The 24,703-nt window shown below is 39.5% G+C and overlaps 1 protein-coding gene and 1 pseudogene across 4 annotated transcripts; both read left to right on the forward strand.

The window, feature by feature from the left end:
* Positions 1-1,411: 1,411 nt before the first annotated feature.
* On the forward strand, positions 1,412-17,805 carry LOC308186342 (nuclear pore complex protein Nup153-like). Of its 3 annotated transcripts, XR_013944022.1 has the most exons (8): positions 1,414-2,448; positions 4,260-4,508; positions 5,712-5,851; positions 5,934-6,059; positions 8,238-8,348; positions 8,486-8,524; positions 8,625-11,640; positions 12,742-17,805. XR_013944022.1 is itself a non-coding variant. In XM_080608494.1 (7 exons), the coding sequence occupies exons 1-7, from the start codon at positions 2,253-2,255 to the stop codon at positions 8,703-8,705; spliced, it is 942 nt and encodes a 313-aa protein (XP_080464620.1). In that variant the 5' UTR covers positions 1,414-2,252; the 3' UTR covers positions 8,706-12,123. The 3 variants fall into 3 exon arrangements, 1 of the variants encoding a protein (XP_080464620.1); XR_013944021.1 differs by lacking the exon at positions 8,486-8,524 and having other exon boundaries at positions 1,412-2,448; XM_080608494.1 differs by lacking the exon at positions 12,742-17,805 and having other exon boundaries at positions 8,625-12,123.
* LOC308186348 (nuclear pore complex protein Nup153-like) lies at positions 11,554-24,087 on the forward strand (annotated as a pseudogene). The gene is made up of 7 exons: positions 11,554-11,640; positions 12,742-12,794; positions 15,478-15,604; positions 17,229-17,675; positions 18,917-19,009; positions 19,248-19,335; positions 21,313-24,087. The product of its transcript is annotated as a nuclear pore complex protein Nup153-like (transcript).
* Positions 24,088-24,703: the final 616 nt, after the last annotated feature.

Genomic DNA, 24,703 nt, shown 5'->3' on the forward strand with positions numbered 1-24,703 from the left:
CCTCAGCCCCTTCCTAACCCCCTCAGTTACCCCCTCAGCCCCTTACTTACCCCCTTACCCCTCTACCCAGCCCATTACCCCCCTCCTCCCCCTCCCCTTCACCCCCAGCCCGCTGCCCTCAGGACCCCCAGTGCCACCCCCAGGGCTTTCCCCGCTCCCTGCACCCCTCCTCAGCCCATCATCAATTCTCTGAACGTTACCTGCCAGGCTTTGCTTCTCGTTTGTGCTGTAGGGTACAGCAGGTTGACGGTGAAAGCGGTCCGTCAATTCGGGGTGTGAAAATCCCCGTGCTGGAGGGGGGACGCGCCGAGATCCCTCCCAGCAGCTCTTTGCTAAGAAATGTCAGGACGCCCAGAGAGATGCTCTGGAGATGCCCTCTGCACATGTTTGTTCAGCCAAAACCTCTCCGCTATTAAATGAGCAACGTAGCTGAGGGGATTGATTATCATATGCAAAACCAAGGGAGCGCTACGCATGGATAGCTGCTCAATTAGGTTTTTATCACTTGCAGAAATGCCAAGTCCCTTATACCACATATTGACAATCAATCTTGTCCATCTAAAGCTGGCCTGGAAGGGCAATGCAAACATTCCCCACGCTTACAGAGCAACCGTTGAAACCTCTGGCTTGAACAGTGCATTAATGTTGAAAGTGCCATAGCTTGCGTGTGCCGACACTGTGTAGCTAACTGATAAACCTTACACGTGGATTAAAAATAATCAGTGGAGATGGTTTTCTAACTTTTCCATTGTCTGTTATCTCTGCGTGTTTTCCAGTAGGTTTATTTAAAGAGTGTGCCAGAGCAAACACGTGCGTGGGGATATCTGGGGGATTCTGCACAGAGAATGGCTGCTGCACATCCAGCGCAGATCAAATTAACAGTAACTTATCGGGGAAGAATTTTAATGATTTGATAAATAGACAAACTGATAGGTGTTACATGTGTGCATTTATTATAGCAGTTAGCTTTGTAACCAGACGAATCGTGCAAATGTTCATAACGTAAAAGGACGAGCTTTGAGCAGATAGCTTGCTTAGAGCATTTGTCAATTAATTTCAGTTTATTTTCAATATCATGTCCACTCTGCAGAAGGTTCTGTGGCTTAATGTTAATTGTCTCTCAGTGATGCAGTTGGGGAGGCACGAAAGCGACCGATGCGATTTTGTGAGGTTATACCTCTGGTTCTGATCCCTACCCCGCTGTTTTTCTCATCCTTCCCCCTACAACTTTAGTCGATAAGTCGATTCTTAGAAATACTTAAATAGATGTGTTTTGTGTGCTTGTGATCGTAATTACAGCCCACCAAACCCTCTGTCTCTTACCATTAAGCTCTGAAGGTGCCTGGGCACTGTAGGCAGTATAGTTAGCAGCTTCAAAGTTCCTGGGAACTAGTCCTGGATCTAATTTACTTTTTTTTTTCTCCCTACCTGCAGGAGGGATGATTAGCAGGATGCCTAGCTCATGATTGTCAGCTTTCTGGATATTAATTTTTATTATTAATTTTTATTATTAATTATATTCATTTATATTAATTTATCTTTTATTTAACCGTAGTTCCTGGGGCTTTCGGTCAGGTGGGAATTCTCCGATCGTACCCGATGTATGCCGCAGAGTCAGTCTTCTACAAAATACAGCAACAGCTTTAGAAGGCTCTTGCAAGAGGAGGTGCTGGTGCTATAGCTATAGCTGTGTTTCTTGCAGGACATCTTCTGGGTTAGCCTGACTGTTGAGAGCAGAACTGTTTTTTGTGCGTATAGTCACTGCAATTCAGCATTACTAAAATTGAAAATATTTAGATTCACTGATTTTAATGGGTAGTATGGTCCTGACTGTCGCAGTAGATAATTGCTGAACTTCTGGTTTAGTTGGTTTTCACGGGAGGGTGCGAAGAGGAAGAGTCCTGGAACAAGTCTGTAGGTCAGGAGCTGTTCAGGCGTAGAGTTTCCTGATAGCCTTGCAGATTGACGACCTGCTGGTGAATTTTGGCAGAGGTTTCAAAACTTTGAACCTTGCCAAGGTCACTTGGAAGTGCAGAAAGTGATAGGTAGTTGTAAATCAATCTTAGGTGAATTTTAGGTTTACCAGAAGTGTAGCGATCCTATGCCAGGGATCAACCTCGTCGTCGTCTTCTGAATATTTGCTGTATAATATCTGTCTTCAAGGTCCGTGGAAGGTGGTATCGCAGCATATGCTGTTGACTGCGTTTCTGTAATTAAGTGTTTTTTCTTTCAAGCAGGGAATAATTAGCAGAATGACAGAAACGGTGAAAAATATTGTACCGGCCTGGCTGCAGAAGTATTTCAATAAGCGTGAGGAGGAGTGTGTAGACAGAAATGAATCTGCAAACCAGGAGGAGACTCCGGTAAACTATCACCACGATTATTCAGATGAAGATACCATAATCGATGAGAGATTCACGCCTGAACCAGCAGGAATTAGTAGACGAGGTATGTGAAAAATCATTTGGAATTCTGGCCATCTGTATTTATTCACAGATTTCTAGTTTTGAATCTGAATTTCAAAAGGAAATTGGAATGAGGGTTTTGACAGAATGAAAAAAACCCAAAAAAAGTCAAAACAACTGTTTGTGAAACCGTCTTAGCTTTAAACTGTATACACAGTTACGAAGCATACATCTTATGCTCTTGGAAGGCATCAGTTAACTTTAGGTACTCTATTAGCCAGGTGCTAAATGCTGAAAATAAGTCATTTGCAAGTGTGCTGGGTTGCATTTTCCATCTTTTAAAAGATATGGAATGAAAATCTGTCTAATTGCCTAAGGCAATTAAAAAAATTAATTTGTTTTGCAGTCTTCGAAACAAAAGACTAGATGCTAGAATGGCAGAGGAAAATTCCGTCTCGTGTCCCGACTTTGTTTGTTTTGTTTTGTTTTTTTTTTGTTTTGGGCTTTGATCAATTTAGTAAAGTTCCTCGTTAACTTGATGGTGAACTGGGGAACTTGTGCACGGATGTGGTTTATGAGATTATTATCCTTAAAATATTCAATAACTTTAAGGTCTACGCGGGGGGAGGGGGTGTCTTTGAAAAGGTATTTGGACCGTTGGCAACGAGGTTTGCAACTCCTTTACCTCATGAAAGATTAATTTGTCTTATATCCAGTGCCTCTCACTGTTCCTGTAGTCCTGTTGTATAAATTTGCATCTATTCTTATTTGAGTTTCTCTTAAATTAGCTGTTTTGGGGAAGTCAGCTTTTAATAAGTAAAGAAGTTTTGTCTGAGCGTGCGTAGGTAACCATAGATAATGTGGAAAGTCAGTTGCTTCTGTTGTTGGCAGAATCAAAAAATAAGGAGGAAATATCTTTGCCTCCAATCTCATCTAATTGTAAACAAGGAGATTGATGGCTTTCTGTGTAGCTGTAGCTTGGGAATGAGTTTGGAGAAAAGAATAGAGAAGGTCTTCGTGACTGAGGAACACATGTTGGCTTTCCTATGTAACTGCGTGAAAGGAGCTTTCAGTAAGAACAGCTGCACTGCAAGCTTGCTAACTCCAGGAGATCAGGAGCAGGTGGACACCCTGGAACCTTTTGCAGCTTATGTTGCTGTCCGTGGGTGTCGAATACTATGCTTAAGAATAAGATTTTTTTTAGCAAGATAGACTTCAAGGCCACCTATTCCAGGCCACTGGCATTGTTTGCAGACCCTTTGCTTCAAGAGGGAAAAATGCTCATCTGGTTACTTGGGTCAACATCCTTGTCCCTTGGGTCAAAATCCCAATAGTTAATGGGTAGGAGATGATGTTTTGCCTCTAACGTGAGCTGATATGGAAGAACTTGGGAAAAAAGTACTGCAAACGTTCATTTTCATGTTGTGTATTCAGATTAATGTAACCTTTGTTCCAATATTATGGAAGCTGCAGTGTTATCTGTAATTTACCGTGTAATCTCAAATTTTGTAAAGCTTATTGCAAGCTGTACATGGGAGAAGGAGTATATATGTTTGATTTAGTGAACGGCCAAGTCAGCGTTAGAGCATTTGAGCACGGGGTCAGAATGTGGTGTTGTAAAACCTCATAGTTAACTACTTCTGGATGCAACATTAATACTGTGTATCGCAAGCAGTGTTGTTGTTGTAGCCAGACAGTTAGATGCAACCGTATCTGGGTGAGGAAGAAGTTAAATTTGGCTTCTCTCTTTTTGCGCTTAGAACTTGGCAATAGCATGGCTGTCGATAGGAAACAGGTTTTGGCTTCTGTGAGCTTGTCTATAGCAAAGCTAATTATCTCCCTGTTCTTGTCTAGAACCATCCACAAGTAGATCAGCACTGAACTTCCCAGTTGTGTTAACAAGGCCCTCTCGTCATCGGAGCCGTCTGAATTATACCATGCTGGATTCTCCTGTCCCACCTTGTCAGCCCTCGACATCTTCTGTATTTGGCATTGGTAGTCCTAGGCTGTCCTTCATAAAAGAAATAGAAGATTCTACCTCTCAACAAGACGATGATAACATCTCAACAACCAGTGATTCCTCCTCTAGAGCATCTGATGAAGGTGATTTTTGTGTTCTCTGTTTAATTGACTTTTTTTTTAATGTGAAGTACCTTGCGTTCTTTAATATTCCACATCACCTTAGTAAATAAAATAGGTGAATGTCAACTTTGGATGCGAGAATTAAATTGAATTTTTAGTGTTTTAGAAGTATATAATCCTATCACCTTTTTAATAGAAGCGTGCTTTGGAATACGTTTATGATACCCTGATGTTAGAAAGAGTCAATGCTGAAATATACACGTTCAGCTAGGTTATATGTAAATTTTGAACTGGGACGGTAGGAAATCAGGCTGACTTGCCGTAGCTTGACAACTAGGCTGATTGTCTAGAAGGAAGAGTGACTCAGAATATCTAACAGACAGCTGGTTAAATGTGAATAAGTGCAGGTGACAAACAGGAACACGAGATGTTTTCCTGTGTTTCAGCAAGAGAAGATAAAGAAACTACTCTGTCATAAGCTATAGGCTGTTTTTTGACCTTTCTTGGTAGAAGGCTTCAGCTGTCAATACTTTCATGTCTTTTGCCAAATTCATTGAGGAAAGCACACCATTTTAAAATAAAAAATAAGCATCGTGTCGATGTAGGTTGGTACGTAGGTCTTCTCGCTGAAAGGGCGAACAGCAGGTTTGCAGCTTTTTCTAGTCCCCCATATAGACAGGGACTGACGTGTGCTCAGCAGGTTTTGCAGAGAACTTTTGTACAGCTGAGAGTAGAGTTGCTGGGCTTTAGCAATATAACCTGAGTGCACTAGAACTTTCTGGTGTGTCTTCGTAAAACATACATGGGCAGAAGATCGTTAACTCTTAGAGCAGCCTTTGGGGAATCTTCCAGGTTTAAAACCTATGCGATTATGATCTGTGCTGGCCTCCAGCCTTTTACCAACATAGAAAAAAGCTTTGTCCGTACAAATGCACTGATGTTTATGCGGTCCTCTTTTATCTTAGCCTGAAGGAAAAAAATATCTGCATTGGAAGCACAGTATTAACTTGGTAAGATTGCTGAAAACTACCTGCAGCTCTGTGAACAGTTTTCAAGTTTGTAGGTGATACTTGGTTTTCAGTCTGTACGTGAAGTTGATCTATTTAAAGAAGCTGAAGTCATGCTTATTTTTCTGTACTGAAGAACTTGAATTAGTGTGATCTTTATTGTTAAAGTTCTGTACGTACGAGTGGCATTTACATCTAGCATACGTCATTTTGGCAGATGTTGCAGTTTTAAAAAATACTTCATCGTCACTGCTCTGGCCCACAGAAGCTGAAAGAACTCATTCCCTCTCGCAGCATTCTGCAGCTAGCTCTAAGAAACCTGCATTCAGTTTATTTGTTTTTGGAGGACTGTGTCCTGTAAGTACTGCACAGTATTTCTTTTAATCAGTTTGAATGTGTACCTGTTTTTCTATCCACTTCTCATACTGTGTTTCCGTAGGTACGTGGAAGCACGTCTGTTTTTAAGCAAAACCAGCTTGGGTTTTCTCCATTTTACCCCGGAAAGACGGCCTATGCCGGTGGTGCAGCTGTAAGATCAAGGCAGCCAAAGACGGAACCTTATCAGGTATGAGAAAAGTAGTGTAGTGGGAAATAGTGATGGAAATAAAAAAAGCAGCACTGCCAAAGGAGCTTTGAGCAGGGAGCTGAATATGTGGTAACAGTTGCTCTTCTGCCCTCTTGGTCTACAAAAATAGACGAGATTGATTTCTGTTTAAATTCTTTAATGACAGTTTTTACCACAGGTAATACTTGTCAGAAAGAACAAGAATGACAGTTTGGGCTAGTTGTTGGTAGTTGGGGTTTCCTCTGTTGTTAGGTCTTTCAAAAAATTCCATTCAAGTGCCATTGTCTGCCTCTGACTACATTACGTTAAAATAACTTGATGCAAAAAAACCAATGACAGCATAACTTTGAAAACTTGTGTTTATGGTAGCAAAAGCTACAGTAGTCAAACCTGGCTAATATTTATCTGTGGATCTTCTTTTCCAAGCATGCCTACATTCATGCTATGGATATGTTGTATAAACCTGCAGTCTTTGAAAATATCTAAAATCAACTTTGCTGATCCTTTGTTCTTCTGTTACACAGAGGCATGCAGGACTAAATGCAGTCCCAAGATAAGCAGTAACATGCTTTCTGTTTTGAATGATTCATATAGTTCTTGGAGAGAGTTATTTGCCCCCAAGAGTTCTTGGAAATAGCAAATAAAAACTGCTGACAACTCTGATTAGCTAGAGCTGAATCGAAAAGGAAAGTCAAATCAGGTTTGGTAGGAATGTATTTAAATGAAAGTGACTTTTATCGATAAATCAAAAGGAATTTGAAGAAAATGAAAACGCGGGTTTGCTGGCTCTGTTCTGACAGTCCATTTGTGCAACGGAAAAAGGGCAGTACAAGTACCTCACTTACGGGAAACCTTGAAACCTTGTGGTGCAAAGCTGGGAACCCTCTTTGGTCGGCTATTTTTGTTTTTTACAATATTACTGCATTATGGTAAAAAGAGGAACCAAAATACTAGGCTTTTAAAGGAGAGAGTAGCTTGCTTCTTGCTGCTTGCTGTGAATGACAGCAAGGTACTAGAGAGTCCAGCGAAGGGCCACCAAGAAGATCAAGGGACTGGGAGCACCTCTCCTCTGAGGAGAGGCAGGGACTGCTGGGCCTGTTTAGTATGGAGGAGATGAGGTTCAGGGGGGATCTTATTGGTGTATATAAATACCTGAATGGATGGTGCAAAGAGCATAGAGAGCCATTGTGTTTTCAGCGGTGCCCAGTGCCAGGTCAAGAGGCAACAGGCACAAACTGAAACGTGAGGCTCTGTCTGAGCATCAGGAAATGCTTTTGCACTGTGCGGCTGATGGAGCCCTGGCACGGGTTGCCCGGAGAGGCTGTGGAGTCTCCCTCTTTGGAGGTCTTCAAGAGCTGACTTGACATGGTCCTGGGCAACCTGCTCGGGGTGGCCCTGCTTGAGCGGGGGGGTAGACCAGGCGATCTCTAGAGGTCACTTCCAACCTTAACCATTCTGTGGTTCTGTGAGTCTCACTTGTGTTTTTACATGCTGCGTGGTCTGCTTCCTGTCTTCACATCGTGTGATAAGCACAGTGTGGTTATATGAGGGGTTTAACCTGGGAAGAAAAAAAGTCACACCAAAGGAAGTTTTTGACTGATATTTGAAGTTGGGTGGTGCAAATAAACAGTTTATTTTTTCAGTGTAATGTTTAGATCTGTTACAGTTTAAATCAGATCTTTATCTTTTAAGACAAAGATTTGCAGCCAACTTTAATCTTGGGGGAAGGGAGGAAGCAAGAGAGAAGTAAAACTAGTTCCTGGTTATGATTGTATACACTGATTTTAAGATGGTACACTTAGACCATCGTGAAACTCTGAGGTCTGTGTTGTTACTGAAAATGCTTTCTGTACCACAAGCCTTTTCTTGAGTTCTGTTTCCCTGATTACTGCTTCGGAGGCCTTAGCAGTCCTGGCATCATCCGTCTTGACCTTTTACAAGTACGGAGTTCTTTTATTGCTCGTGCAACAAGCACGTGCAAGATGCACTGAGGCCCAAGGTAAACTTCATTAAACTCCGAATGTATTCTCTTCTTTATGGCTTGAACTCCCAGTGACTGCATGTTTCTCTGTCATCAGAATATATTGATTGTATCATCAGTGTAGCCTTGGGACATAAAATACATGCCTCCTTAGCTGAGAATTGACCATTGTAACACTTAAAATGCTAATTTTTCAGGCACAAAAGAGAGCGAAAGCTAGACAAGAAACTGTGTGGTCCCACGCTACCTTGAGTACCTCAGCGTGGTGCATCTTGGAGGCAGTGGAGAAGCTGTCAACCGCTTTGTTGGTAAATAGCACTTCTTTTAATCTGTTTTTGCTTCATGTGTTTATAAAACTTAGTAAATGTGCCATCAAAGGATAAAGATAAAACTATTCTTCCTTACGCTGTGGCCGGTTTAATTTATTGCGCTATTTTTTCAACAGGATGCTAAAAGAATGACATCTCTTTTGCCGCTGTGTTGTGTAAGTTGACCATGAACCCCCACATTTTTGTTGCAGGGAACCCTCTCTCTCAGGAAAAAAAAATTGCCCTCTAATAGTTATGCTTTGTTTTTTCCCTTAGCCTCCGGACATAGATAAACCGGATATTACTGACTTCCAGTCCAAACGAAGAAAGGTAAGAACCAATAATGTCTTAAGCTGAGGTAGATAACTTTTTCAATGCTTTATCACTATTAGAAAAATTTTCTCAAACCTCAGTGACGACATAGACATCAAATCAAGTTAATATTGGCATGTATCCACAGTAGATGATGGGCTGTGAAGATTACTCAGGTTAAGAATTATGTTATCTTTGTAAGTTGAGAGCAACAACTCTAGAACACACCAAGTCGTTTTATCTTGTCCCCCAACTTGGGGTGAAGCTGCATATTAAAATTCCTGTTGAGGCAAGTTTTCTCTTGAAGAAATGATCACAAATAGAAAAATACTGATTGAGTGGTCATATAGACTTTGTACAGACTTCCGTGTTCATTCGGGCACAGAAAACTAGTTTTTGTGCTTTTTATCACCATTCAAAGTAAAGAGGAGGAAAATTGTTAATTTCCGACGCTATAAATCTTACGCTCCTAAATTCCTATTTGGAGGTAGCACAGAACTGGTGAGAATGCTGTGGTAAAGCATGATTTCCTTTCATTTTGTTTAAAAAATGAAAACTAGTCATCTTTTTTTGATGACTTTAGTTAGGGGTATCATTAAACTGCAAAACTGTACCAGGCACAATAGCTCTTGGTGTATTAAATGCCTAACTGGGGGAATTAATATTTTTCATTTTTACCTTTAAAACTAGCGATGAACCATCGTTGGAGTCTGATAAATTTTCCATAAAATTAAATGGGCATCTCTTTCTGCGAAAACATCTGTGTTTCCAGTATCAGTCTGAGTGTACAAATGACCACTTGTTAAGTGTATGGGCTTCTTAGGCTGGAAATCAAAGTGGACAGTAATACTGGTTGCTTATTGCTTTTAACTCTTTCAATCTCTGTATTGTTTAGCCAGCACAATCTCCATTTGGTAAAGTTCTAAAATGAATGTAGCAGCAACTGCTTAGTTTTTAGGGGGGTAGAGGTTTTTTTTTTTCTTTTTCTTTTCTGACGCTATAAATCTTAACGCTCCTAAATTCCTATTTGGAGGTAGCACAGAACTGGTGATAATGCTGTGGTAAAGCATGATTTCCTTTCATTTTCTTTAAAAAATGAAAACTAGTCATCTTTTTTTGACGACTTTAGTTAGGGGTATCCTTGGGCTTATTAAATTGCAAAACCCTTAAATGACCACTTGAAGATCAGGTGACTGAAGGAAATAACAAGATGTGCAAACTTTTCATCTTCTGTTCTAATGAGAAAAGGGACAGTGTCTCAAGAAGTTTCTGTGCTAATTCCTTGACTGGATGGATGTATAATTAAGTTTACAATCACTTCAGAGTTTACAAACATCTCAGATTTCCTGGACCATCTTTTCACCATCTGCCAAATTACAAGGGCATGGAGAAGTGAAGTATATCATAAATATTATCCAAATAACTAAAACCAAATCTGGTGTGAATTCTCAGTTATATTATAGCAATACACCTGTGATAAGGCATTAAGAAAGATCTGCCAGATTTGCAACAGAGAGCCTGAAATTGTCAGCCACTAAATGAATGTTGCACGCAGCTGTCAGTGGGTGAAAGGAGATAGATTGTCTATTCATAATACTAGAATTCATAATGGTGGCGGGAGAAGGGTAGCCCGTGATGAGAAGCAATTATTTGCTGAGGAGACGATCGTGTGTTTTCCTGCTAAAGTGAACATGCGGTTGACGGAACACTTGTGCACTCGGGCTAAACTTCTGCAGTGGGTAGCAGTGATGTGGTATTTTTCTTATTTCAAGGAACTGTACCAGGCAGAATAGCTCTTGGTGTATTAAATGCCTAACTGGGGGAATTAATATTTTTCTTTTTTACCTTTAAAACCAGCAATGAACCGTCGTTCACTCGAAGTAGATTTGTGAACTTACATAAAACATGTCTTATTCAAGGTTTCAAACTGAATGTAATATTTTTTAGAAAGATGTATTTTTATATACTTTAGAGAGAGTGTGAATCCTATTACTAAGAGCTGGGAGATACTGTGAAATTAAAGCTGCAGCGTAAACAAAAATTTCCTGTTGGTATTGATTTGAACAATAGCATGCTTCCTAAGACTGTATTTTCTGATCCTTAAGACTGCAGGCGGAGCCATCGGTAAATCTTGTAGCCTTTAGGGTTTGTTTTCTGTCTGACAGTTCAGTTAAGTCAGTTTTGCAGAACACGCAGTGGTCTGTGTTAAAAATTAACTCTGGTCTGTGAAAATGCTTTGAAAAGGGAAGTCAAACCCACTACTTGAAGTGCATCTAATGCACATGTAAAGCATTGGATCATATTTTAATGAATGAGATTATTGTAAGACTGACAAGTTGGTTTTTTTGAGTGTGTTCTATTGTTTGTGTAACTTTGAAGAGGGAAAATGTAGGGAATGTGAAGCCCAGAAGCCTGTATAATTAGTTGCTTAACACTTCGAATGTTAAATTAATGAATTAAGCTACTGAAAAAAAAAAATCACAGTGTGGGCAGAGGAAAAGATAGGAGCATATTCTAGGAACATGGGTTATTTTAATTATGGTAGCATGAATTATTTTGTCTATGAAGCTAACTGCCAAATTTTGAAATGGAATTCAGTCAGACTTTGGCTACTTATATATAGCTTTATGGATTTCGTTACTGGTTTTCTGGTGATTTCCCTCTACAAGTTGAACGGTCTTCAGAATTTTCAAATCGTATTCACTGAGTGCCAAGACCGATGGGGGGAGGTTTATAGTTCTGTAATTTGTTTTCATCAATAAATATTGGAATTAATTTGGGTGGACGTAAGGATAAATTGATTGCTGTTTCCCTTTCAAAGCTGGAATCCCAGAATGCATTCCAGCCTCCACCTGTTAAGAGACTTGTGACACCAACGGTAAACCGTCAACCGATGCGTTATACGCGGTATTCTGAACCATCACCGACTTCAACTACTCAGTCCAGCAAAATTTGCCAGAGAGTAGACACAAAGTACCAAGTGAGTACATTTTTGAGTCCTTATGTGCCTGTTTTTTTTTTCCAGTCTTGGAATGTTTCTCAAACCAATTGTTATCCTATCTTTGCAAAAAGTACTGATAGTATGTTTGAGGCGAGCTTTAAGGCAGTGGGAACCATTGTGAAATAGATTGAGCTTTTATGGATTTAATTCTGTTTTTGGAACACTCAGTGTCTTGTGGTTGTTTTCACGATGTCATGATGTGCTATTGAGTCATCCTGTTCTCAGTGAAAGAATATTAAAAGACAGAAATGTTTTCCTTTTATATTCTCATGTACACAAAGCTGTCACTGATGAAACATGCTCGTGTTCTGTGTAAACTATTCCAGGTGAGCTATGTGCTCCAAGTGAGAGTTCTGACAATGTGCTGAGTTATCGGTTTTGATTGCTTTGGAGTAGATGGAGTCTGATAAATTTTCCATAAAATTAAATGGGCATCTCTTTCTGCGAAAACATCTGTGTTTCCAGTATCAGTCTGAGTGTACAAATGACCACGTGTTAAGTGTATGGGCTTTTTAGGCTGGAAATCAAAGTGGACAGTAATACTGGTTGCTTATTGCTTTTAACTCTTTCAATCTCTGTATTGTTTAGCCAGCACAATCTCCATTTGGTAAAGTTCTAAAATGAATGTAGCAGCAACTGCTTAGTTTTTAGGGGGGTAGAGTTTTTTTTTTCTTGTTTGTTGATAAATGATAGAAAACAGAAAAGTATGTCCCTTTTACGGGGTTGGCAAACACAAGTTTTGATGAAAACTCTCCCCCCCACACACACAATTTTTGTCATTTTGTTTAAAATAATTACTTTCTTTGTTAGAGGATTTGACAAATTTGATTTAGTGTTCTATCAGTTTGTCCTCAATGCTGAGTGAAGCAGTGATGCTTACTTTAGCCCCAAAATTTAACTGAACTGTACCCACAATGCTGAATTAGGGAACAACGTTAAGTAGGTGAGGTGTATTCAGGGCTATAAAATTAAAAATAAATAAATAAAATAAAAACCACAAAAAACCACATGAAGTGGTTGTTGGTACTTTGTGTATTCTGTACATATTCAGCTAAGTCTTGAACTAAACTTAACTTGCAGGGGATGAGAGAGAAGACTTTGCCTGCAGAACAGCGAGCAGAACCATCTGAAAGGTATGACATCTATTAATTTAAAACTTACTTGAAGAAAGAAAGAAATCTCCTTTTTCAGTACGGTCTGCACCTGAAAGGTGGTGACAGTTCTCAGTAAAAGGAATGGGAAATCCAATGAAAATTTTGTATTTTGAGGCAGCTGCAAAGTCTGGATTGTGTTTGAAGATCAATATAACTTTGAGAAAATTGTTGTTTTTATGAAAGGAAGGAAGATGAGCAAGAATAAAAGTACTGATACACCACTTTTTATCCCAAGTTTATCTTCTGAGAAGGATACGAAGATGGGAAACGAAGCACGTTATAATGCTGTATCCACAGAAAGGATCTTTGCTATTGGAGGCCTAATTTTTTCCTTCTACAGGAAATATGGCTCATTTTGTAGTTTAACTAAATCTGTAGCGTTACAAATTTTGCTTTGACAGATATTTCATGGTTTATAACTCAGTTTACTTATAACAAAATAATTTGTCCCTCTTAATGTTCCCTAGGGGAAAAGCTATTAGTTTTAGCTATTTAATTGCTTGCAGTTTGAAAGCTCTGTCCTAATGGGATGATTCTTTCTGAAGCATTCTTTAGAAGGTGAAGTAGGCGAAGTGAGTTACAGTTCAGGAGGATGTTTATTGATGTGTTTTTTTCTTTATTTTTTAAGCAAAAACATGGAGGAAGATTTATGATTTATTATTCTTTTTTTTAATACTCCTTTCATGATGAAGTTAATTGTCTGCTTTGAGTTCACATGAAGACCATGTGTTCTTTAGAATCATTTGAGGCCAAATGCTAACTCATCTCTAAAATAAAAAAAATCCAGCAGAATTAATTTAATTTCTTCTTGAGGAGACTGCTTTGTGTTATACTGCTTTCTTGGTTTAGGTCAAATGAGTTATCCTCCAGATAATATTGATGGCTTTTCCTTCTGGGCAAATGGTGTTTTGGGTAATAATGCTTGAGTTAAGGGACTTTGCACTCGGTTTTTAGGGAGTCGCTCTTTTCAAAGAACAGTAGCAGGGAATTTTGTTGACTCTATGCTCATCTGCCAAGCAATTCTTAGGTGACCATGGGCATTCTTTGGCTTGCAGAAAGAACTCAACACTTTGTTTTGGCATCTAAAAGTTGGACTTCACAACAACCACCTTTTTAGGGGTGGAAGCGACTGGCTTTAAGGTTCTGGTACAGGTGCAATCAGGTGCTGGGTTTTAATTATGTTTTTTTCAAACTGTTCTAAATTGTCTTTGTTAGAACTCCTTTCTACTTCTCCATTTAGGAAGGAGATACAGAAAACTCACACTGCTTTTGATTTCGTTCACAAAGTTTATTGCAGTGCCCTACCTTTTGTTTGTAGAGTAGGTAGTGGTGGTAGTGTTTTTTGTGATGCTGGTCTCTGTTGGGTGCCATGTTCTGGAGCAGGAGCACCACACTGATCTGCTGGCAAGAGTCCCTTTGGACAGTTGAGTTGGAATACTCAGTAAATCTCTGGCCCACCAATGCTATATATCTATGCGTGTGTGTGTATATATATATATATTTTATATCCTGAGTCCAATTGTAGATTAGACTTGCTTGAAGGCTGACAACTGTCTTTGCCCCCTTGAAGCTCACAGGTGTTAACAGAAAGAGGAATATGGGCTGTTATGGGCAAGCGATAGTTGTCTGAATGAAGATCTATTTTGATGTAAGACTTTTTTCAGAATTCTAATGGATTGACAGTTTGGATTAGAGAAAAGTCTGAGCATCTGCCTTAGGGATCTGTCTTCCTCTATGCAGTTACAGTGCTAAGCAGGCTGTTGTCAAGTATTTGACAAGTTTAGACCAGTTCTCCTCCTCAGTATTGTGGGAGTTTGACCTGGTGTCTTCCAGTGCGATCTAATGCACTTTTGTACTGACTGACTGATTGGCTGCAAGATAAGCTTTGAGGTCACAGTTTTTCCAGGCATACTTCATTTTCTTGCCATAGTACTTTTGTTAGAGTTATTCCCTATTCCACTTCTGGTTTGGGTTATTTTTTCCCCATTTGCTCTTGGATTAGGATATCTTTCTGGTTTTGAGCTAGGCTTTTTTAAGTACCAGAAAAACGCCTTTGTATGCCTTACAAAAGGGATCTGTATTCATGTCTGAAAAGACTTCTGGAATGTTGGCATACCCAAACACCTCTGCTGTTCCTGCTGATGGCCACATGAAAGCCAGAGCTGCTTCTGAAGCTTAGGCCATATTACCTTGCCACACAAGTCTAAGGCGTCCCTATTCTATCAGAGCTGTTGGCAGTGTTTCCCATGTGTATGTGTGCATATGTGCACTCTTTCTGTATTTTTGTGAGCTGTTCTTTTATATCCCTGCAAAAGATACACGTGCATCGCAGAATCAGAGAACCAGTCCTATTTAAAGGAAGCACTGGAAAATAACAATCTAAATCAGCTCTTCTATTTCAGGTCTTCTGGCTTAGTCATTGTTCCCGTGTGAACGGTGCACTTATGTATGTCCTTTTCATTGCTGCTGTTAATAAAGTTTTTCCTATTTAGAACATCAAGTATTTACCAGCGTTTAGCAACTTGTGAGACAGCTTTAGTTTTTTTCTGATCAGCAGGTTTCAATTCTAGGACTAATAACAGCTCTAATATCTTGAAAAAAAATTTGGCTGGTGATTTTTTTTTCTCTTGTTTCCCCCAACTTCTGTACTGTCGTGTGCTAGCAATGTGACCAGCTACAAATTCAGTACTGCTGCGTCCAATGGTCTGTCTTCAGGAGTGAGTAGCGGAGGCGGCAAAATGAGAAGGGAAAGAGGAATACACTATTTATCAAGAGCTGTACAAGAACAGGTAAGTGACTCTTAAATTAATTGCTGTCACTGAGCTTACTGAAGTAACTAGCTAAGTGTGTCAGTTTTATTGCATCATAGTAAATTATAACAATACCGCTTTATTTTTGCATTGTTTTTGTTTTCTTGTGGGTTTCAGAGCAGGCTCCAATTGATTTCCTGTCTTTGAATACCTGAACTTTGCTTATGTAATTTTGAAATTTTTAATTCTCTTACCTTGGAGATTCTTCAAACTATAACATTTCTCGTTAGCAATTGAATGAATGAGTCCTAAGAAGAGAAGTAATGTTTTGGTGAAGGTTTGTATAGTTTTTCTACAGGAATGATACTTGAAACGAGTGCCAAGTATAAAAAGAAAAAAAAAAGCTTAATTTTTGGTTTCATATTTAAGTCATACAGAAAGATACAGGCCAAGAGTTTGAAAGAGTAGTAGAAGACAGCATTCTGCATGTCTGCTAACGATGACTCAGTTTTTGATACTCACCAAACTCATTGTGAGAGAGTTTTTTTCTCATTTTAATAGGAAAAATCTATTCCATAAAACTATGACCATGAATATTCAGATTAATTTTTCTTTTATTGGATGTTATATAAGCTGCCTGTAAGTTAATTTAAGTATTTACGTTAATATTAAGTATTTAATTAATATTAAGTTAATATTAAGTATTTAAGTTAATTTAAGTTTCAAATCATTAAATGGGACTTCAGGATGATGCAATATAAAGAAATCGTAAACACTGTTGTTTATTCCTGTAACACAAATAAAATAATGGTCCAAATATCAAAAGTTCCATAAACTTTTCAAATCAAAACTGTGAAACAGATGTAAGCTACAGGATGCACTGAATATCAGTAATACCAACTTACATCCCTGCCTAGTCATTTCTAAGTAGATCATGATAGTACTGTACAAATTTTGGTCAGATTTCCTATGCCATTTAAAACATAACTCATCCAATCTTAGTAATCAAATAAAGTAAGTGGCAGGGATGAAAATTGAAGTTGTTAAGAGGCTGTTTTCTGATTTTTATATTTGCATCCTGATACATGGTATAGACTGTATTTACCAGAACACAATCTTCAGTGCTGCTAGTCTGACTTTCTTTGGTGCTTTTTGTGTTTAGTTTGGTTGTTGAACCTACCTGCTTCTTTAAACATTACCTTTTTCCACGTTCACTGCTGTAGTGACTTTAGAAACTTTGGCAGCTATCCTGCCTAATTTTGCAAGAGGAACACTTTCTCACTTGTCTTGAGAGTGTACTCTTAATTGAAGCCATGCGAGGGTAGTTAGAAAGGATGATGCTTCTCTAGAGCTTTGATGACTAAAGTACAGAGAAGAAAGAAAAAAAATGTGATCTGTGCATCTCTGTTCCGCACAGGTTTTGAGTTAACTTTCAGTGTTCTTGCTGTACAGTTGTTGAATAGAGTATAATGTGGAAGCAGGCCTGCCATAAATTAAAATGACGTGGTAGACAGAGGTGGGGAGATCGGGATTTCTTCTGGAAACTTGCTTTCTCTTAATTTGTATGGATTTTTGTTCTATTTAATTTTGTTAATAAATTGGGTGGGATGGGGTGAGAAAGTAGTATGTCTTGTATAAGAAAAATTAAAATTTGCAACTTTAGGAAGTGGAGGAACCAGTGCTACCGAAAATACCCCTACCCATCAGTGCTGCATCGCTGCCTCAGTTCAATTCCAGTTTCGTTGGTAGTAGCGCTGTCTCAGCGTCACCGAGCGCTGTTTCAACAGCAGCAATGAGCACGGCAACTCCAGCAGCTGCGACGGGCATGGCAAATCCATCAGAGGTGGAGGGCATGACAGATCCATCGGAGGTGGAGGACTTGACAGATCTATCAGAGGAGGAGGTGGAGGACATGATATATACAACGGCGACGTCAGGCATAACGTGTTCAACAGTGCCCTCAGGCTTGACATATCCAATAATGGCGGCGGGCATGCCATACCTGCTGATGACAAAGGACATATCAAGGTCAACAGCGGCAACGACAAGCGTGGCAAATTCAACGGAGGCGGCAGGCATGGCAGATGCAGCAGCGACGGCGGCGGGCAAGGTAAATCTTTATGCTATAAATAATGTTTACAATGAGTATACTGCTTTATTGCGAGTTGACTTTTTCTGTGGTGCTCATGAAACTAACAAATATTAGTTTCTACGCAGCTGAATGAATTGGGGTTGTATGCCAGTTTGGGGAAAAAGGCATAAATGTTTTGATTCTGCTTCTCTCAGTCTTAGAGCCTGCCAACTCCCATTTAACGTGATTGTATAACTGCTTCAAATGCTGTGGAAGTCTGCGGGGGAAGGGGGGTGTGGACTTTATGCCAAGTTATTTATAGTGGTTTTGGCAGGGGTAGAGTTAATTTTCTTCGTAGTAGATGATGCTGTGTTGCAGATTTGTGAGCAAAACAGTGTTGGTAAGGCACTGGTGTTTTAGCTGTTGCTGAGCAGTGCTTACACAGTGACAAGTCCTTTTCTGTTTCTCACGCTGCCCTGCCAGCGAGGAGGTCGGGGATGCACAAGAGGCTGGGAGGGCACTCAGCCAGGACAGCGGAGCCCAGAGGACCGAAGGGATATTCCACACCATTTAGCATCGTGCTCAGCAATAAATGCTGGGGGAAAGAAGGGGAAGGAGTGGGGAGTATGTACAGGGTTATGGCATTTGTCTTTCCAGGTAGCCATTACATGCGATGAGTCATTAATGCTACCTCAAATTTAACAACTTTACTTCTTTACTTCCGGTTCTTTTCCCTGTTCCACTTGGAGGGAGTGAGCGAGTGGCTGTGTGGTGCTTAGTTGCCTGCAATGGTTAAACCACAACTTTATTTAAGTTATTAAATTAGAGGTAACGTGGTCATATGAGCCTCACATAGAATGAGCCTAGGGTGCAATAATTGGCATATTATTGCAATAAAATAAACATTAATCTGTTCCAGAGTACTTGAAATATTTTTTGTACGGTTTGAAGTAGACAGCTGCTTTAACATGTTGAGGTGTTTGCTGAAGTTCTTGGAGTATCATTGGGCTGAGTTTGCCGTTCTTCAGCTTCCTGGCTTGTTTTTCCGTGCATTTAGACCTAAGTAGCATCTCCAGCTTTTCCTCTCAGTTTCTGGAATTTGGTTTTGAAGATATTGTCCTATACCCACTTGGAAACTTCCCTGTGTTTTATTATTACTTTTATCTGCAAAATAACTCAAACATCAGGTTTTTCGACGTCACTGCGGGACTTCTGTTGGATAGTGAATTCAGGTAGTTGTTGCTCTTAAATATAAACCTTTAATTCTTTTGAAAATACAGATACAACCAACAAGTACTGTTAGCAGTCCTGAGTTTGCGTTTTCATCTCCAGTTGTGAAATCTACTGAGGCAGAAGTGCTACCTACGTCTTCTGTAAGTAAAATAATAAAGGAGCTTGACTTTTTTTCTTAGGCATTTAGTAGGCTGTTGCAGAACACTAAAGCAGAATCTGCCTTGATGGAGAAAAGTATGTAGGCTTCTGGCTTATAATTTGTCATTCAGCATGCGTGCTACAAATGTGAAGAGCAGCTTTCAGATTTGGTTTTGTGTGTGCATTCGATTGGAGTTCCTGTGGCTTGAGAATCTGAAAAACCTCTCTTGTTCATAGCAGATTGGGTTTACATTTAGTGTTCCCGTTGTAAAATCGGCAGAACTTTCTGGACCCAGTGGTACTCCAGTGACGCCCTTTCTTACCCTAGGTAACTGAAACTTTAGCACTTCAGATCTGAAGTGCTGATTTTCCTTTTTTTCTTTATTAAATCTTCAATCTGTCCTGTCTGCGCATGCTAGCAATTCCAGGCAGTGTTGGACTTCTGCAGTATTTTTCCAGTGACAGATCTGCTTTTATAATTTTTGTTTTGTTTTGTTGCTTTTTGTTTTGCTTGTAATCATAAAGCATTGCAAAGTAAGTAGAATTTGTGAAGATTCTTATGTGAGAAGCATGAAGCTGGAAATTCTTGTTTCTAACAAAAGTGAGTATAATCTGCTCTAACTAGGTCACATTGTGAAAGCTGTTTTTGTTTTCTTTTGTTTCAAAAGACACCACCACCTCAACCAACATCAACACACAGAAAGAGGAGGTCAAAGATTTTGCTGGTGGTCCCTTCACCACTGCCCACGTCTTAAAGGAAGGAAGCGTCTTAGACGTTCTAAAAAATCCTGGTGAGATAATGAACTCCTTTTAAAAAGATGCTGCAAAAAATACGCTAGCATTTTTTATTAAAAAAAAACCAACACACGACTTATGGTTAATAGAGTATCTGCTATAAATATGAATGTAGGAGAGCATTACATTAAGCGCTGCGTTTGTTAGGGTGCATCTGCCCCCTTCTATTCTAAGTGGTGTTTGTTGCTGGAAGTAAAACTGCAAGATGAAAAGCAGATGGGTTGCATCTCCTTTACGTGTTAGGATGTAATTGTAAATGAGGTACTAAGAGAATTAGCCAGATAATCGATGTTTCATTTTAAGTAAATACAATTTGTGGAATTGAAAAGGAAATGTTTGTAAAGCTCAACACTCCTGTCCCACCTTCAGCCCAGGTGAAGAAAGAATAGGAAAGAGCTTCAGTTCCAAATACATGGCGAAAGCTGCGAATCTTTGGGCCTTAGCTTACAATGGCTCCTGTGGATTAAAATTTAAACTGCAAACAGAAGTGGAGTGTTTTACGTTAAAAACCCTTTTCTGAATTTTGTTTTTAAGCAATTGCAATTGTTTTCAACAGTTTCATAAAGTGTGTCTGTGGAAAAGATATCTTTTAAGAAAAAGGGCTTTATTGAATTTGATCTTTTCCCAAAAGTCTTCTTCTAACTTACATACTTGTTAAGAAGGCAGCACATTTCTCTGTTGGAAAGAGCTAAGTGAGAGAAAATACATTGTGCATTTTGTTTAAGGAAAGACCTCTGAGTGAAGTGACATTCACTTTCTTTATCGGTTTAAAAGAAGCAGAATCTAAATCCACATTGTTCAAAGACTTCATTTTTGATTAAAAAAAAACAACAAACAAACCACAAAACAACTATGTTCAAGGTAGATTTACAAGCAACTTGAGCTGCTGTTTAAGATGCATTTCCTTTAGTCTATCTGTATTAGTAGCTTGTCTTTTCTGTTAAAATTGCCACCTTTTAAATAAGGAGTTGTCCTAATTATAGAAAATTAGACAGTTGTTCAATTGTCTTGAGTTTTTATTATTTAATTAATATTCAGCATCTGTGGGAAAATACCGTATGGATTGCTGCTCCGAGTACAAACTTCTGTACAGTTACTGGAGTAGATTTGAGTCATCTGCTACGGAAGGAGGAGCTTTAGAAATCTGATTCGATTGGGCATCGCGTCTTAATCAAATTGTATTATTTCCATTCCACGTTGGACTGTCAGATTTCAGTCAGCTACTGTCTGTTTGTACTTGTATCGACCAGTGAAAATGTTGATTTAAAGCTTGCTTGGAAACAAAGAGTTAAATGAAGCTTTAACGAAATGTTCTGTTGTGACCCAGTGCAGCAGATGAAATTTCATCCGTTTAGATAAGATTTCTGGGGACTTCCTGTTGCGCTCGGTCTGAATGTCTAGTTGTAACCATTGGCACCTGGGTTGAAATTTTTGCCCTCTAGTAAAGTCACTTAGTTACATGTAGTGAGGTGCTGCGCTAACAGGAAGACTTTTTTTTCTTGCTTCCTAGACTTTGGATTGTTGAAAACACGCTCTTCTATGTCTGCGCAACCTACAACAAGCACAGTGGTTTATACTAGGCCTGCAATAACAACTTTTTCTGCAGGTAAAGAGACTTCTAAACAAGCATCGTACTGGCAATCTGATACATGTGACCCTTTTCTGCAAAACAAAGACATAAAGGACAAATGTGTAACTTGTCAAGCTACTAAAGCCTCAACAGTTGAGAGTATGAAACAGACAGTAAGTTCAAGTCAATGCGACACCTCAAAGCCAGCAGCGCCCCCAGCAGGGATGCTGGGCTTTGGAGACAAATTCAAAACAGTACCTGGAACGTGGGATTGTGATACATGTCTTGTCCAAAACAAACCGGAAGCTACAAAATGTATAGCATGTGAGACACCAAAACCTGGAACGGGAGTAATGCCTGCTCTGACATGACCAGTGGTCACAGACAGCTCGGTGACAGTGACATCCTCCTCGAGCAGCACTGACACAACAGCCACTCTGGGCTTTGAAGACAAATTTAAGAAGGCGAAAGGCTCTTGGGACTGTGGAATATGCCTTGTACCAAATAAGACGGAAGATAACAAATGTGTAGCCTGTCAGTCTGAGAAACCAGGTATGGTCCTTTTTTTCCTGTTGTTTCCATCCTAGCCTCTGTGAATCTTGTACAGAATAAAAGTACGTTGCATATATGGAATATTTTAAGCAACACGATTCCCAGGTACGGTTGATGGGTTAGCGGCTGTCTGCAGGATTGGTTTACAGGCACTTCAGAGGTCTCAGCCCAGGTTCCAGCCTGTCGCATAAATTGAACTGATTGTGAAATGTATTAGTACGGAGCTGGATCAATGCAGATACCCCCAGCTTTGCAGCTGGTGAGGGAAGATGGCTGAAGTGGGTGACTTAATTTAAAAACAACATAGTGATTTTTCACTGGCGAAAATGAGAACTCCATAGAAAGAGTTAAAAATTAGTGTTTTTCTCTTTCAAAAAATAAGTAAAAAAAATTACAGAATGTGTCCAAAATGCCTCTACTCACCGTTTGTATGTAATTGAGGGGAGATGTGAAGCCAGATTTCAAGACAGTGTAGTCTTAACTAGTCTTAAGCTAAAGCAGAGAGATGCCTATGAAGGTCAGTGGTAGGCTTCAAGAAAGCGAGTGACCCGCTGGGTAACTTCTTCAGGGCAGTACTGGGTTGTTTCCCATTGTGTGTGACCGTAATTGATTTTGAGCGTGGTTGTATTGTTTTTAAAATACGATTCTAATTCTAACTTTGACTCTAAATGTCATTTAACATGCCATTACATCGAAAAACACCTGTGCAAATATATCGTGGAAGAAACAAATTAAGATGGACTAGACCGGGCTTTTGTAATCATCCTGTGCGGTAAGACTGAAATTTCCTGAGGTAAGATAATGGATTTCAGACAGAGTTGATTCTCTTGGACTTCCAACCTCTGAGCGGTCAGTCGGCATCTTTGTCTGAGGCTCTTGCCATTGCAAGGAGGAATTTTGGAAATGAGGGGTTTACTGTGACCATGGTGCAGTGAATTGCACGGTTACGTTGCACTTGTCAGGAGGAAGAGCGATGCAAGTAATACTAGGATAAAAGTTTTCTGCGTGTGCCGTGGAAGGGAAGAGCCATTCTTGTCTTTCCGGTTTTGAATTTGAAGCGTTATCTTCTGCTTCTCTCTTAAAAGGCACCTTTTTTTTAAAAGGCACCTGTCAGGCCTCTTTATGGAGGTTACACTGTCGTCAACAGCAGCAGAAGCTTGTGTGCTGAACAGAGTTGTGTGTTGTTTGGAAGCTTTGAGTTCCACTCTGTTTTTTTTGTTTGTTTGTTTGTTTCTTTGTGGGTTTTTGGTGGCTTTTATTTTTTTCAGGGGCGGGGGGGGGGGGAGTTGCGGAGTAGTTTTGAACATTTCTGTGGGATTTGACAAATCAAATTTAAAAGTTAATGTTCATTTTATAGTTCATGTTCAAACAGGATGGTTAACTGTCTTGTTTGTCTCACAGAGGGTCCAACACCTGTGACCAGTAGCAGTGCATCTGCATTTTCTGCTCCTTCTGGAGAATTTCTGGATTTAGACAAATTCAAGAAGCCTGAAGGAAGCTGGGATTGGGAGACCTGCTTGGTTCAAAACAAAGCAGAGGCCACGAAGTGTGTAGCCTGTGAAAGTGCAAAGCCAAGCACCAAAGCAGAGCTCAAAGGTAATCCTTAATGATTAAAACGAGGATGCATATTCTGTGATTTATTTTTTGGTTTGCTCTGATTTTTTTTATTTTCTTACCTGTTAAGCACAATTATTTTTTCCTTTGAGGTGTGGCAAAATTATTCGTTTTTCCTGTAGGAATATTGCCTAGATAACATCTGTTTCCACACTTTTCCCCAAGAATAAGTTTATCCTTTTTAGAGAAAAGCTTTCATTAATGACGTGCTTGTTCTTTACATGCCCTACACGTTGTTCATTTGGAGTTCAGACTAAAAACATGATCTTTCAAAGAAGTTCGTATACTTTTTAAAGCCAGGTGGTGGGCAGAAAACACAATTGTGAAAAGTTTTATGTAGAGAGGAAGCATGGGGTTTTCTTGTTTGTTTTACTGTTTGGTGGGTTGTTTTTTAAACAGTTTTGACTGGAAAGATCAGGACTAGAATGTAGTTCAAACCTTCATGTACTTCAGGTAAACAGAATATCTTTTGTCTTCACTTGTGCGCTTATGTCCATCAAGTAAGACCTCTGAAACCATACTAGAAAAAATCTGCGGGATTTGATATGTTCATGTACTAGAGCTTTAGAAAAAGTTTAATTCCTATATGCAGCATGTCTTCTGTCCTGGTTATTGATACGTACGCAATTAGTAGCAATCCCTTTTTTGATCTCAACACTAGGTTTAGACAAAAAATTGCGACACCTTAAGGAACCTGTCCTGCATCTCATACAAGCACAGAAGTTGCAGTGTCTCAATGCTAGCAGTACAGTTGGTGGTAAAATCTTTAGTAGGGTGAAATAGAGGCCTCACACTTTTCAGAGAAAAAAAGAGATGAGAGAGAGTATCTTATTCCCACGTACTTGCAACTATGCTGCAGAGTGTACTGCTGTTACTCTAGTGCTACAAAGGTCCAAAAATCACTGAACAGTTATTAGCCAGTTTTGTATTCCTTTAATTTGTTGAAAGACTGCAGTAGAGGATTGAAGTTTTTATTGAGGATCACTGTGTGGAAAAATTCTGATTGTTAAATGTCATTTGTATGACTTAAGAACCGCGTTTTGGAGTACAGAATTCAGTATTAATTCCAGAAGGGGTAAGGGGAAGGACATTAGCTAGTAATCCCGAACAAAAGCAGTGTATAGAGCTATACTGATTTTAATCGCAGTATTCTTACAGTTGGTCT

Source organism: Anser brachyrhynchus, assembly GCF_964034855.1.
Source record: "Anser brachyrhynchus genome assembly, contig: SCAFFOLD_292, whole genome shotgun sequence".
Lineage (NCBI taxonomy): Eukaryota > Metazoa > Chordata > Aves > Anseriformes > Anatidae > Anser > Anser brachyrhynchus.